Here is a 16,518-nt window from a genome sequence, read left to right on the forward strand (position 1 = left end):
AATATTAAATCAAAAAACGAATGATCGAATGATACACGGATTCTGGAGCACAAACCCAGTCATAAGGGTTCATTTTTTGAAATTGAGATTTATTCATCATCTGAAAGCTGAATAAATAAGGTTTCCATTGACGTATGGTTTCTTAGGATAGGACAATATTTGGCCGAGATACAAGTATTTGAAAATCTGAAATTTGAGGGTGCAAAAAAAATCTAAATATTGAGAAAATCTGCCTTTAAAGTTGTCCATATGAAGTTCTTTGCAATGCATATTACTAATCAAAAATAATATTTTTATATATTTATGGTAGGAAATTTACAAAACATATTTATGGAACATGATCTTTACTTAATATCCTAATGATTTTTGACATAAAAGAAAAAATTATAATTTTGACTCATACAATGTATTGTTGGCTATTGCTACAAATGTACCCCAGCGACTTATGACTGGTTTTGTGGTCCAGCATCACAAATACAATTCAAGTTTGTATTTTTGCATTAGCAATGTAATTAATGTTCTAATTATTATAATTAATTAGCATAGGTCTCATCAATTTAGTGGTTTTAAGCATTTTTAATTTATTCCAAAATAGTAACTCAAGGCAATAACAATTTAAACAATATATTTAATTGGTGAACTGTCTGCTCTTTTTAATAGTCAACTTTTTTTTCAGATCATCAAAGCTGCTAAACACTGGTCATAGACACTGAGATGTACTGTACCTTTAAATTCACTCAGCTAATTGCTCACTAAAAACGTGCACGAAAACCAGAGGTGGGATTTATCACATGAGCCAAATCATATCATATCCAATCATATCTATCTAATCATAGCCAATCATAGCATGATGCCTCATCTCACATGACTTGCCCCATTCATTCTCAATTACCCACCTCAAGCTTTAAGGTTTTTTTTTAATACTCAGTGGGCTCAAGGGTCTCCCACTGTAGCTTTACACACTTTTGTTGCTTTTAGATAGTGTCACTTTTTACTTTTTAATGTCACATTTTTGTAATATTTTCTTTGCTTTATTTTTACTCTATGAATTATTTTCCCATTCCATTTTTTAAAGAGGCACTGCCTCCCTTGCCTCCTCAAAGGAAACAGCCCTTATTTGCATGTTGGTAAATTCAACAGCAAAGGAAATCCCTTGTGTGCATTAAACATACAACATTATGTAGGTCTAGGCATAGGTTTGCATAGCAAGACAAAATAATAGGCCAGGTGCAGTGACTACATTATGTTCTATATTTGCAGGTGAAAAGCAGTAAGCACAGGCCCCCATTCCACACACCTCCTCACAATCAAATGCCCAAGCAATTTTCTAAATATTATGTATGTGTACCCTGAAGTATCATTGAGATTTTCAGTTCATGATGTATGTATCTGTGGGACAGGAATGTGGAGGTGGGCAGGCTATTCGCATGAACAAGCGGCAGTTCAGGCAGTTGAAACACAGACTTGTCGCAGTGAAGCTCACATCGCAAAGCATCAGTGTTTGACATCAAAGTAGCCATGCACACTGAGCGACAACTCATTCAGGTTAATGGATTGGGTGAAAACTAACAAGGCCAAGCCAGGTGTCTCCACGGCCCATTCAGGTTTGCGCGCCTCTTCAGGGACCTCAATCAAGCAATGTGTTTCCTTGCTAGTGTAAAATGTTAAAACTGTCATGCATTTGCATTGCATTTCTATTTAGAAATTATGTGCAATTATGTGCTTAAAATATGCAATTGTTAAACAAAACAAAATTGAACATATCTACAGATATGCAATACAATATTATCATTCATCAAAAGCCTGCAAGTTAGATTCTACTAAATACTAGATTCTACTAAAGAAGTAGTGATTTGACTTATTTCTATGAATCGTTTCTTGTTTGTTTCAAAGCAGTAGTTTAAAAAAAATGAATTAATTATTAATTTGCATCATGACATCATAGCATCGTTTCTGACATTCCCACATGACATATCATAATTGCACCTAAACATTTTTAAGAGTATGTAGCACATACATATTGCTGTTTTACTTTTTTTTTCAATTCAGCCTCTTGCAAGCATAATTCAACTCATAAAAACATAGATGCAATTTTATGAATTTATATCAAACATAAATGCATTTGTTGATGGACGATCTGACTCATTTCTTTGACTGTTTGAGAACAGTTTGTTTCAAAGAAGTATTTAAAAAAAATATTCAATTGTTCATTTGTGTCATGCACAAATTGTAAATCTTTTTTTCCTGACATTCTAGTGTGACATATTATAAATACTCTAAAACATTTTTTTATTGTATTTATGTAGCATATACACTACGTTTTTCCCAAGTTCAGTCTGTTGCAAACATGATTACCAAAGACTTAAACTACTTCAGTCTGTGTGCATTGAATTTATTTAATAAACGAGTTTCACAATTTGAGTTGAATTACTGAAATAAATGAACTTTTCCACGACATTCTAATTTATTGAGATGCACCTGTACACTCATTACACATATTACTGTCTAGAATGGGCTCCTTTTTCAGACCGTAGACCTTTCGGTGGATAAAGAGATGGAGCAAGGACCCCTGTGTAAAATGTTATCCAAAAGGAATAGGCTAGTTCACCTCAAAATTAAAACTTGCTAAAAATATGTATTCACCCATCAGGCCATCCAAGACGTAGATGAGATTGTTTCTTCATCTGAACAGACTTGGAAATATTTAGCATTGCATCTCACCAATGATTCACGTCTGTGTGAATGGGTGCCGTCAGAATGAGAGTTCAAATAGGTTAGCTGAAAAAAACATCACAATAATTCACAAGGAAACCACACTACTCTAGTCCATCAATCAATGTCTTGTTAAGTGGAAATCTGTGTGGCTGTAATAAACAAATCCATCAATAAGGCATTTTAACTTTAAACCATTGCTTCTGGTCTAAATATGCTTCCTCCAGTAAAAAAAGTATAGTCTTGTCTGAATCAGGAGGAGAGAAATATGCACAGATCAAGCACTGTTTACAACAGCGGTCACCAAACTTTGTCCTGGAGGGCCAGTGTCCTGCAGATTTTAGCTCCAAACACACATGAACCAGCTAATCAAGGTCTTGCTATATACTTGAAACTTCCAGAAAGGTTGAGGCAAATAGGAGCTAAACTGCAGGACACTGGCCCTCCATGACTGAGTCTAGTAGTGACCCCTGGTTTACAATTCCAAAACCCTTCTAAACAGACATGTTGGTGGATTTTGATGCCAGAGGAAAACAGGAGATGGACTTTTCCGTTGACTTTTCACTTTTTCTCCAAATTCCTCCAAATCTGTTCCAGTGAAGAAACAAACTCAATCTACATCTCAGATGGCCAAATATCAACCGATCTCAGAGAAATGAGCCAGAATTTGAGACTGAATCTCTTTGTGAATGTGCATAGATTTTAAGCCACTAGGATGGCACAGTATCAGTATACAGCCAATTATAAATAAACCATTGATTTCACAAAACAACACAAGAATAGGTTTAAATATTGAAGGAGACTCTAGATGCCGTTTTTGTCCAATAAATCTGGCTATTCAAAATCTGCACGTGTCTAAGTAGTTCCCAGGATGGCCAGCAGAGAGCAGTGAAGTGTTGTGGAAGTCTAACCCTACAAATGCTGAATCTAGGTACATCGGTGCCCAGTCCTGTTCTTGGAGATCTACCTAAATCCAGAGTTCAGTCCAACCATGATCAAATACACCAGTCTGTAATTATCAAGTGCTCCTGGAGCCAGTTGTTCAAAAAGTTTAATCTGGATCAGAATGAGGAAATCCCATGTTTTGCCATCCAGGATCAGGTAACCCATCTTACTTTTGTGCCGGTTCGTAAAGCAAAATTGGATTGGATCACCCTGATCCAGATACACACTTTTTCAGATTTCTAAATCTGCTCTACGGAGCCCCTTAAAGGGACATGGTGATGGAAAAAAAGGAATGCCAATGTTTTGCATTCTAGTTTTGCAACTACTTGTCTTATTTATTTATTAGCATTTCATCCAAGTGGTTCACAAAAGGGTTCATTTCTCGAGGCTTCATTTGCTCACAATACCACCTGGTGGCCAAAGAGTGTAAAACAAGCAGATACATTACAGATGACCTGATGTGATCTATGATACAGTTTTGCACCAGTTAAGGCTTAGAAATAACGGTAAAGAAAAAAAAACAATTTCCACATAGACTATTCTATTTATATGAATATAATGTGTATTTTATAATGATTGTATAACATAATATAACATAACTGTAATAAATGTATTGGTTTGCAATGAATGGGGCTATCAAATGTGTGTAAATCAAGTCTTTGCTTTTGAAAATCATATTTCCCATGTTACAAAACAGCCTTCTTCCATCTTAGAAACATTGCCAAGTTACAAAACATGTTACCTGTTTCTGATGCATGGCTATTCAAAATCTGCACGTGTCTAAGTAGTTCCCAGGATGGCCAGCAGAGAGCAGTGAAGTGTTGTGGAAGTCTAACCCTACAAATGCTGAATCTAGGTACATCGGTGCCCAGTCCTGTTCTTGGAGATCTACCTAAATCCAGAGTTCAGTCCAACCATGATCAAATACACCAGTCTGTAATTATCAAGTGCTCCTGGAGCCAGTTGTTCAAAAAGTTTAATCTGGATCAGAATGAGGAAATCCCATGTTTTGCCATCCAGGATCAGGTAACCCATCTTACTTTTGTGCCGGTTCGTAAAGCAAAATTGGATTGGATCACCCTGATCCAGATACACACTTTTTCAGATTTCTAAATCTGCTCTACGGAGCCCCTTAAAGGGACATGGTGATGGAAAAAAAGGAATGCCAATGTTTTGCATTCTAGTTTTGCAACTACTTGTCTTATTTATTTATTAGCATTTCATCCAAGTGGTTCACAAAAGGGTTCATTTCTCGAGGCTTCATTTGCTCACAATACCACCTGGTGGCCAAAGAGTGTAAAACAAGCAGATACATTACAGATGACCTGATGTGATCTATGATACAGTTTTGCACCAGTTAAGGCTTAGAAATAACGGTAAAGAAAAAAAAACAATTTCCACATAGACTATTCTATTTATATGAATATAATGTGTATTTTATAATGATTGTATAACATAATATAACATAACTGTAATAAATGTATTGGTTTGCAATGAATGGGGCTATCAAATGTGTGTAAATCAAGTCTTTGCTTTTGAAAATCATATTTCCCATGTTACAAAACAGCCTTCTTCCATCTTAGAAACATTGCCAAGTTACAAAACATGTTACCTGTTTCTGATGCAGAAAAGCTAGTTCATGCATTCATGACCTCTAGACTGGACTATTGTAATGCACTGCTAGGTGGTTGTCCTGCATCCTCAAAAAATAAGCTACAGGTGGTCCAAAATGCAGCGGCTAGAGTCCTTTCCAGGTCAAGAAAATAGGATCATATTACCCCAATTTTAGTCTCTGCACTGGCTACCTATTAAGTTCCGTATCAGTTACAAAATATTATTACTTACCTATAAGGCCCTTAATGGGTTAGCTCCTGCGTACCTAACTAGTCTTCTACCACGCTACAATCCATCACGCTCCCTAAGGTCACAAAACTCTGGACTTTTGGTAGTACCTAGGATAGCAAAGTCCACTAAAGGAGGTAGAGCTTTTTCATATTTGGCTCCCAAACTCTGGAATAGCCTTCCTGATAACGTTCGGGGTTCAGACACAGCTCTCTCGGTTTAAATCTAGATTAAAGACACATCTCTTTGGCCAAGCATTCAAATAATGCATCTCATAATCTTGTACTGCAGTTATATCTGATCAAATGGTTTAGTGGTTATGAGCACTCTTTGCAAGCTTTCTAGTCAATAATCCATTTAAAATGTAGCCTAGAACTTTGTGGATCCGCTACAAAGTTTGCCATGGCAGTTAGAAATTTACTAAAAACAAGCCTATTGCAAGACATCTGGTAGGGGGGGCACCTGGGGTGGCCAGCCAAATTTCAGGGGGGGCCGGTGCCACCCCTGGCCACCACGTAGACACGCCCTTGGCTGGGGGTACTTCATGGAGAGGTTTGAGAACCACTATAGGCTGCAATGTATGGTAGAGTGGGGGAAAACGCCCCCTACTGTTTTTCCCAAAATAACCACAAGATAAAGTCAGGATACATTTTTATTGTAACTATGGACTACATTGAGGAGAGTGATGTAGAAGTTTTCACCATGAAGCTTACACTGGTGATGTAGGCTACCGGAGAGAAAACTAATTTCACAGTAAATGATCCAATTTTCAGCAGTAAGAAAAAAAGGTGTTTTAAAGCTTGTTGTTTTGTAGAACATCACATATGATATGAAAACAGTAGGGCCTGTAGATAGGGAATACGTGTTATTTAATCAAAATATAATTATATTTTCAGAATGACAATTTTTTTTTAATCGAACATAGCCTAGTCTGTGGGGTAAAACGCCCCCAGGGGGCAATGGGCAATTACTGTAGTTATTCTGAACATCAAATCCTTTGTTTTTCCAACAAATGTATTCTAACTAGTTGGTTGAATAAAAAAGATATTTGGATTTTATATTTAAAAATTACCTCAAGGTAGCATCAGGTAGCTATTTAGCTAGCCAGTTAGCATCAGCTAACAAAATGTTTCAAATAGGCTATTATAAATTTGTAATTCATAATTATTGATTATATTCTTTTTAATTTTAAGCAAAAACTGTCTGTACTCTGATTTTGCTGTAAATGTTTAAAGGAAATTGCTTTGTCAGACTGGGGGGCAAAATGCGACCCCTTGGTACAAATTACATTTTTGTTAAAAATCGAATAACATGAAAACTCTGGACATTTTTCATACTTTGTTGATAATTTATGTCATTGCCACTAAAACTATGATAACTTTACTGAACACATTTAACTTTTGTTTCACAAAAAAAAAATTACTCAGTCCTTAAAATTCTAATCATGTTTGCTACTAGTTTTGCCATGGCAAGTACCAGTTTTTCTACAAGAGCATGCTAGCATTATGCTAATGACATGTTAGCTGCGTTAACATCATGCTAAACATATTAGCTTGTTAAAAATGTTAGCAAAAATTTAAAAGTGTTAACATCATACAAGTCATGTTAGCCTCTTGCACAAAAAAACCCCCCGTATTTTTCCCCGTAAGCGGCGCGGCCATTTGTACATTTTATGGGTCTGGCTTCCGGTTTCATCCGCATCCAGCTGTTTTTAGCTGTACAAAACAGCTTGTTTTGCTGCTTGATATTGCAAATCGGTGTGGCTTACCGTATTACTTTAATGTATTATCTTAATTATGAACACATTGGTTTGTAGTGCAAACAGTTTTAACGTTTACTGCATGTTGTTATTCTTCTCATTATTTCCCATAACGGCTAATGAGCCGGAAGTCTCGCCCATAGGCTTACTTCGGCATTGAAGAATAAGGTGGAGATAATATGCAAATGATGCACAATTTGTAAAAGTTAGATTACTTAAAATGTTCCCCCAGTCAAGCCAAACCTCAAACTGCACATGGTGCATGTCTATGTTTGACTAAATGTTTTCCTGCATCATTACAACAAGCTAACTACTAAATCTACCCACTCACCTGCCATCTATCAATGAATCCATCCATCTATCCTTCCATTTTTAATTATTTTAATTCACATACTGTATGCTATAGGCTGCAGAGCAAATTTCATTTGATTACACACAAGAGATAGATTATTTCAAATGTTCCCCCATTCAACATACAGTAAAACCTGAAATTGCTCATGGTGCATGTCTGGGTTTGACTAGTGGAATTCTACATTCACCATTCCAACACATTAAGTGCTGAGCATTACAGAGACTAAATATTATGGGTTACAATTTATTTTAAGGGCGTCCTTGTGTAATTATACATTTGAGTAATATGAATTACCTACATGTACTTATATATGTTTAGGGTTACTTAAATGTAATTATGCATAATCTAAGTATGTAACTTGTGTAATAAGGACACTGTAAAATAAACTGTTACTGAATATTTTAAGAATATGAAGCCAGATAAAGCAGCAAATTTACTGACACAGTGATTTCACTCATTAGAATAATCAAATCACTTTGCAGACATATTTCATAAAAAAAAAGATTGTCAGTTGTATTATTAACCATGATACTGAATTTCCCCACTTTTCCAATGTGTATATGTAGGCCTACAACTGGGGTTCATTGTTACAGATGGCCTGGATGTGATATTTTGTATTTTGAATATTAACAAGACATTAATTAGTAGGTCAATATTAACATTCTAAAATCCTAAAATCCCAGTCTTACAAGCATAATTAAGTATTTATTTCTTAAGTATTTAACTAGTTTTGTATCTTTGAGGAAAGTGCTTGCAAAACAGCAATACTGTAAAACAGTAGGCATTCTGTTTTTCTTTCTGCAAAAAATGAAATATGCGACAGAGGGCACTGACCATGTGTCTTGTTTTCAGGCGGCTGCACACAAGAATCAACACAAGTGCAGCGTAAAAGCAGCTAAATATGGTTAAATATATGCAGACATTTAAGATCTATGCAAGAAAGTAATAATATATATGCAATATATATACAATGCAAGAAAGATAAGATTAATTAATTACTCAGATGTTCAAAAGACGTTGTTGTTTTAAACGTTGTCTTTAAAAAAAGATGTTTTAAATCAGTATGGAATTACTACAATGACATGATTGCATTTGGATACAGTTTAAGTATTAAGCATCGTATCAAAGCATGTCAATGGGAGATTTTGACTAAAATAATATTCAAAAAAGTCTAAATGTTTGTATGTTATGTTTGTACATTAAGCTTCTTGAAATAATTGTAGATGTTTAGTGTTAGGGGTTTAAAACAAACTCCTGAACAAAATGTAAACAGTAAACATCTGATCATCCAAAATAATAGAGACAACAGAATGTAGCTGATAAAGGATCTTCATTGTATGGCTCGATAACAGCAGTTAATTCCCTTCTTATTACAGACTCATAAGCAATAAGCCCGTTATGAATACTGCATGCTGTCTGTGTCAAGATCTGACATAGTCTTTCTTGCCATAAGCAATTTGTTTTGCCTGAGTTTATAAACAATAGACATTTATGGATGTTTTGGCATGGAACAGCATGGAGAGAATCACTATCTAGCACTTTGGCCAAACATGGCTGAACACACTGTCTGTAAAGTCATGCTGCAAAGTTTGCTCATATTAAAGGTGCAGTAGGAGATCTTGGAAAATGCTAACTTTAGCCTGATAGCACTGAAATCAAACGTCCCACCCTCCCTGCAATTGCCATCCAAAACTACGCCTCCTGAACGCATATACGCTCACAGACCAGAATACCAGAGACAACATTACTACAATAGGCTATATCAGCGGTTCCCAATTCCAGCCCATGTTCCGAAGTGAAGTAAACTTCAACAGATTTCCCCTGCTCAGGGAGTAGGGAGCAATGAACACGGTGTAGGGATCATATAGATCGGAACACAGTTCATGCACGTAGCTCACTTCTAATGAGCTGGTTATCTGAATCGGGTGTGTTAACTAAGCGAGACATGCAAAATATGCAGAGCGGGGCGGAGGACTGGAATTGGGAACCGCTGGGCTACATCATGTGTCATTCACTGGTGAGAAAACTTTAAAAGTACTACAATACCAGGAAGGAAGATCGGGTTGTTGATGTTTGTCTGCCATTCTCGCTCTGTCTGCTCAGCGTGCTTGAACGCGCTGATGATGTATCCTGTCTGCGCGAACCGGGTGTGCAGAAGTATGCTAATACATACATTGACAGGCAGGTAGGAAAGCCAATTAAAACGCTCGGACCGAGCGTTTTGATTGGACGAACATTTCTTGGTCCTACGCCTTCCATAGAATATATAAATACAGATAAATACTTTTAGACCACTTGACTTAATGATTGCTATCGGGATGTGAAGAGACTTTCAACCAGCATAACAAAAAATGTTTCTGAAGACAATCACCTATTGCACCTTTAAAGCTACACATTTTAAAAAAGCGACTTATAAGGAAAAATACAAATAAGCAGGACTATTTAACTGGCAGACCAAAATAACAGACGTGAAAGAATGAAAATGATGACCATTTCGACACTTTGTTCATGCTTGATTATCACCCTCATCAACATAAAAGCACACATACACACATACACACACACACACACTTATACTCTGTCATGGTCACAGGTAGACAGACCAGTAAATAACATTGAAGAAAAGAAAGGTGAAAGGGAACAGAGCTCGAGCATAGAGATCAATCTGTTTAGCAGCAGACGGGATGATGGGTTTCGGAGGTGACGGCTTCTTTTTGTTCTTGTTCTGTGATTTGCCGGCAGCATCTGTGACCTCAATAGGCTTGCCGTAACAGTCGAAGTTTGAGAGTTCAAAATCTCGTGGTAGAGAACCGACAATACTGAAATCATTTGAGCGCAGATCAGATTTTGAAGTACACACCTTCTTACAGCGGTTTTCCACAACCTACACAAACATAAACCACACATAAAACAATCAAATACATACAAGAAAATCAATCTATCTATCTATCTATCCATCCATCCGTCTCTTCATGCATCCATCCATCCGTCTCTATCTATCCATCCGTCCGTCCGTCCGTCCGTCCATCTCTTCATCCGTCTGTCTGTCTGTGCGTCCGTCCGTCTATCTATCTATATATCTGTCTATCTTTGTGTTACTGTCTTAATCTAACAAAGTAAAGAATAAGTTAAAACCTGTCTCGACAAGAATTGTTTTGTCAGTTCGGTCAGTTAACTGATAAATGATAAATGTATGATTGGAGCCCTATATTTTATTCCAAAGATGACCAGTTTCTCATGAACGTCAATCGCCATGGAAGTCATTGTGGTCATTCTCACAAGACATTTCTCTTAAATATTGTTTGTAATATGAACTCTCCCCCTCAAACATACACACATGGAAGTGCACACACACTTGTGAACCCCCGTGCTGCTCTGTCATAGCTTCAGGCCTCGGTGCTGTCGGGTCAAATTACTCTCAGTCCCCCATAATCCTCTGCTCTTCTCTGCACCCATGTTCCACTGAGCGCGCTCAGAGCAGTAGACTCAATTACAGCCATTTCATCTCCCCATGTACCCATTAACACACACACATTCATCTTACATAAAAAGAAGATATATACACACACACACATCCTACATAGAGAGAACAGTCACTCACAAGTACATATGATGAATACACACATTTTTTCTTCATAAAGACAGTGCAAATACATGAATGCACACAATCATCTTACTTAAAGGAATACACGTGCATACACACACTGACCTGTAGTGTGCTGACATGCATAGGCGTCCCACCAGTGCCATTGGCACTGTTAGTTTTAGCTGGTGTCTTGTTCTCTTTTTCTCTTTCTTTCTCTTTCTGAGCCATCTTTACCTTTTCTTCCTCAATGCGCTTGGGACTGTTCAGCATCACCTGGGATACAGCACACAGAGCAAATTCATGCAATGCAAACGCTCCCTTATGACCTCCGAAAACCAAATAACATCATAAGAAAATGCTAAACAACAATATGAATAGTAAGATGTTACATAATTCCATTAATCTACGAACATTATGCCATACTTTATAGCAAGGCCCTTTATGTCAGGCATCATGTTTTCCTTGTACAACCTGAATAAAGAGACATGACACTCCCTCATCTTCCACTGGTCAGACAAATGTGTTTGCACTCTTATGCCACACATTTTGTATAAATACCATTACATAAAAAGTCAAACGAAGTGGCATTTGTTTAAAATAAATAAAGTAAATATTTTAGCTAGACATTTGACAAAAATAAGTTTGATATTTGGACACTTTCTGGCTGTTAAACTGCCCATATTAATATGATAGACTACACCAGAGATAGTCAAAGCCTTTATGCAATTACACCAGTGTGAACCTGGGGAAAACTTAATAATATTGTGAACAGTAATTAAGTAATTATAAAAATAATTAAAGTTCAGATCCAGACACCACTTGGTATCTAATGCAATGAAATTCATACAGTTTTAAGTTTAGCTTAAGTGTCCTAGTAACAAATACTGTACATTCAAATAAAATGTCCAATTTAATATAATTTTAACCCCAATGTTTATACAGTAGCAGTCTTCTAGCCTTTTCTCTCTGTTATATTGATTGCTCAAACATGTCTCTACTGGCAGAAATCATATTGCACTCAAATGAAAAGAAATTGGGCATTTAAAAAGATAAATAAATATTACTGATTTGTTGATTTTTCCCTGAGAGAATTCATATATAAAAATGTAATATTGATTCACACACAAAATCATTGTCAAAATCATTTCAGGTCATTTTCACACTTTTCATATTTCTGCGTTTTCAGCACAAAATTAAGAATACATTATTCTGTAATTGCAGAATGTAAATTGCAGTGTTATACGGCTCAGTGCTCCCAGAGCTCTTACCCCAGTTTTCCAGGATTGATAAACAATGTAACCACAGGAACTGTATATCTGTTTCGTAGTTCAGGAGGAGTTCATTGTTCCTTAGTAAGGCATTTTTGTTGCGGTCTCTGTTCTCTTTCATAGGTTCACTCGACGCTGCGTAGCTATGATGCAATGGGAATTGCCTCTGGGTGTGCCGATTGTCTGAAACCCGTATAGTATCACACCAATTCATTGGCTGATGGCACAGGCACTGTCTCGACGCTCTTACGTTGCCATCATTCTACTGGCGAACGCGCCATCTGCTGCTCAGATTTCTATGTCTTCATGAAGCCGCCATTTTAGCCCTTCTGTTGCGTTTTTTCTGGCCCAATATTCGTATTGTTTTTCGTTGTGCTTTCTTCATTTGCACTTCAGCGTCTGCGGTATTGGAACTCTGTTCTCCTTGCGTTTAATTGCCATGGAGTTTCGTTGCTGCCAGCTGCCGTGTTCTCGCTTCATTGTGTGCGACGACCCAGATGGTAAGTGTGTTAAGTGTTTGGGTTTTTTGCACTTGCGCAAGGCGGTTTACAGCGCTTCTAAATGTAAATTCTGTGAAAACCTCCATCTCAAAACCCTCCGCACTAGGCTTGTGGTGCCCAGTGAGCCCCTCCAAGCCCCTCCGTGAATCCGCGACCTGGGGTTTGGATGTGGAGCTCGAGGCGATCTAGAGCGAGCAGATGGGCCTCGCCCTTTTCTCTCTCGCCCAAGCCCACACGCAGATTCGCCGGTGGAATTCTTGCATGATTATTTATGCCTAAGCCTGGAGGTGCGCAAAATTATTTCCTTCGGGCTAGAGGACGTTTTGTACACCGCGGTATCCGACTCCGAAGATTTCGGGCCTGCTTCATCCGTCGCTCTCCCACCTAAGTGGCCAGGAAGTGTAGCCTTCCGTGGCCTACTCAGAGCTTGTAGACGTGCTGGCGCTCACCTCAGAGAAGCTCCAATTTTTGGTCATACAGATAAGAGTAATGCATCTTTTGTATCTGTAAAGACTCAACGTTTATTCGTGTGCACTCCGAATAACAACGAAACGTTGCGCCTTTGTAAAATAATTAAATCCGTGTATGCTTGCCTTATTACAGACATGAAAAATATATCCATAGAGAGTGAAACTTTTAAATGAACTAATTCAAATAGAAAACAAATATTCTCAGATTATGTAATCCGTATGAAACATGCATAAAGGCGCATACTGCGGAGATGACAAGTTAGTGAGGCCGACTTCATCTCTTAAACCGAAAACAGAAAGCACTAGTGTAACAATAAATTATTAAAACATGAATGCAGTGTACTCGCTGTTTTTCCCTAACACATTCATAATTATATTTGCTGGTGCGCTGAGGCAAGCCTTTTTTGCATGCGCTTGAACGCTTATTAGGCTATGTAGGCAATTAAAGGCTCATTATTATGATTTATATGGTTTATTAATAAAAGTACGACTAATAGTCGACTAATGCTTAAAATGAATGACTACTAGTCGATCAGAAACATCTTTAGTCGAGGGCAGCCCTAATATATATATATATATATATATATATAAATATTTTTTTTTTCACTTTGGCTCTTTTGGAAAAATGCATTGACCAAAAAAAAAAGGCTCTTTGGTCAAAAAAGGTTCCCGACCCCTGCCCTAGCGGATATTTGTGTAGCGGCAGGATGGTCCTCTCCACACACTTTCATCAAGTTCTATAATTTGGATCTTGACACGGCTCCTGGTTCTCGGGTCTTGTCCGCTTGAACCAGCTGTGGATACTATCTGGTTCATCATCAGGCCAGATACGGCAGCACTTTTGCTTGGCATGTTCGGTATATCATTCCCATTGCGTCATAGCTATGCAGTGTCGAGTGAACCCATGAAAGAAAACGTCTCGGGTTACTTGCGTAACCCATGTTCTCTGAGTAGGGAATAAGATGCTGCGTCTGCTGCCAAGCTCCTTGCACTGCCGACATAAGGCCTTTTTCGGCAAAGAAATCTGAGGAGCAGATGGCACGTTCGCCAGTATAAGGATGGCAACGTAAGAGCGTCGAGGTATATATGGCCCGCCCCATCAGCCAATGAATTGCTGTGATTCTATACAGGCTTCAGACAATCGGTACACCCAGAGGGCGTTCCCATTGCGTCATAGCTACGCAGTGTCTCGTTCCCTACTCAGAGAACATGGGTTACAGACGTTTTGTTTTCAGGCTTTGATTAAAGATCTATTTTTTCCTCTCAGAAAGAGTGCATTTAAGTGTCAACTTTTTCTACTCCTATATAACAGTTATATAACATATGTTGGGTTCTGGGATAAAGTTTTAAAATTCAAAGTCAAATACAGGTTAGAAATCCTTATAATATGGCCCAAAACACATGGAGATATAAGACTCGAGTGAGAACACATCAGTAGTATACTGCTACATAAGCAGATATTTATTACAAACTGTGGCAAACTGTTTGATAATCATTAAAAGCCCACAGTTTCATGAACTATATTAAAATCTTTTTTTGTGGTTATTATTGTGTTTATTAATATTTTTAATTGTATTTTTATTCATTCAAGCTGCAAATTATGCAAAAAGTATTAAAATAGCATTTAATTATATGTGTTTTTAGGATACATAAAATGCTATACCTATGAATTACACCTCGGCAAGACAGGAATCTGCCATTTTACGCCAAAATTCAGTGTCACTACAGAATGTTATTAAAAATATAATTTTAAATGTAGCTGAAATGTAAATCAAATTTTCACTGTGGAGAAAATGTTTATATTAAGGAAAATGACAAAAATAACTGAGTTATCTTGTGTTTTTCCACTTTTGGATATTGTTAGTAGAAAAATAAACTGAGATTGTATTTTAAGTAAGTTTATTTTCTAAAAGTGTGAAACACCCGTACAGAGTGCTGAAGTAGCTAAATCTGTAGTTCTGCAATGTCCTGAGTCAAGGAAATGTAAATGTTTCAATACAAGACAACAGCAGATGTGCATACACACCTGAACCACAGCGTACTCCACAAGAGAGGCAAAACCATACAGCAAACAGGCAATCATCCAGATATCAATGGCTTTCACATAGGAGACCTTAGGAAGCTCAGATGCTAGAGACATAGACTCAGATGACAGTGACAGAACAGACAGAATACCTAACGAGAGACGGACAGAACAGAAAGAAAGAAGACTTCCTCATGTAGTTGCATACTGTAACTTCATTAATAAATATACTGTGCCCTGATCTTAAGCAGATGTCTTGAGTTTCTTCTCACTTTACCACAAGATATAAAATTAACTATGATGCTTTAATGTTAAAACTGACCTGGGAGTAACAGCCATCCCTGGAATGGAGAGATGAACAAATGAGAGAAAGGAATGAAGGAGAGGTGGATCCTATGAGAGGAGGAATATGGAGAGATGAGAGGAAAAATGGGTTGGATTTTGGGTAATCATAGGAATGATTGACGGATGAATTTCCCAGTTTAAGTGGAAAGATGTCTCTCTTTCTTTAACATTTTTACCCTTTTGTGTTTCCAGATGTTTCATATATATTTCATTTAGAAATGTTTAAAAATAAATAATCCTAAAACGATTAAATTTTTAAATAATTATCAAAGGCTTCATCAAAAATAGGACAGATTTTAATTTCAGTACATTATATTCAAGCTATTTTAATGTAAAATTATATAAGAATATATATAGAAAGGCTTTTATAAAGGTGTTTCTTCTTCTGGGGACGATTATGGATAAATTAGAGAGACTGAAAAAGAAGAGAGAAGTTCAGGACTGGGTGACTTGCTGTTATTTTTTTATGTTGCCCCTCTAGAAGTTACTAGTTGATGCTGTAAACCTGAGGTGGCTATAGGATATACATCTAGGGGCTCAGATATTAATCTGCACATTTTTTATTATTATTGTTATTATTTAATTTGTATTTTTTTTATTCTGAACAAATATTTTATTATCATGACTATTATAAATTATTAGTTGTCATTTATTAGAAATTGATATACATTACCATTCAGCAATATCTTTTTTTAAAGAAATGAATATTAAATAAT

At 37.0% G+C, this 16,518-nt stretch overlaps 1 protein-coding gene across 2 annotated transcripts in view; it reads right to left on the reverse strand.

Moving 5' to 3' along the window:
* Nucleotides 1–9,985: 9,985 nt before the first annotated feature.
* The window catches only part of LOC107548353 (glycine receptor subunit beta-like), a 35,084-nt gene continuing 28,551 nt past the window's right edge, over nt 9,986–16,518 (reverse strand). For both annotated transcript variants that reach the window (XM_016229022.1, XM_016229021.1), the window contains 3 exons: nt 15,461–15,609; nt 11,320–11,469; nt 9,986–10,494 (listed from right to left, as the gene is read on the reverse strand). In XM_016229022.1, the coding sequence (XP_016084508.1) occupies nt 10,198–10,494; nt 11,320–11,469; nt 15,461–15,609 (596 nt within the window). In that variant the 3' untranslated portion in view covers nt 9,986–10,197. The remainder of the gene's footprint in view (nt 10,495–11,319; nt 11,470–15,460; nt 15,610–16,518) is intronic.

The sequence above is a fragment of the Sinocyclocheilus grahami genome, unplaced genomic scaffold (assembly GCF_001515645.1).
Source record: "Sinocyclocheilus grahami isolate Dianchi unplaced genomic scaffold, SAMN03320097.WGS_v1.1 scaffold346.1, whole genome shotgun sequence".
Taxonomy (NCBI): Eukaryota; Metazoa; Chordata; class Actinopteri; order Cypriniformes; family Cyprinidae; genus Sinocyclocheilus; species Sinocyclocheilus grahami.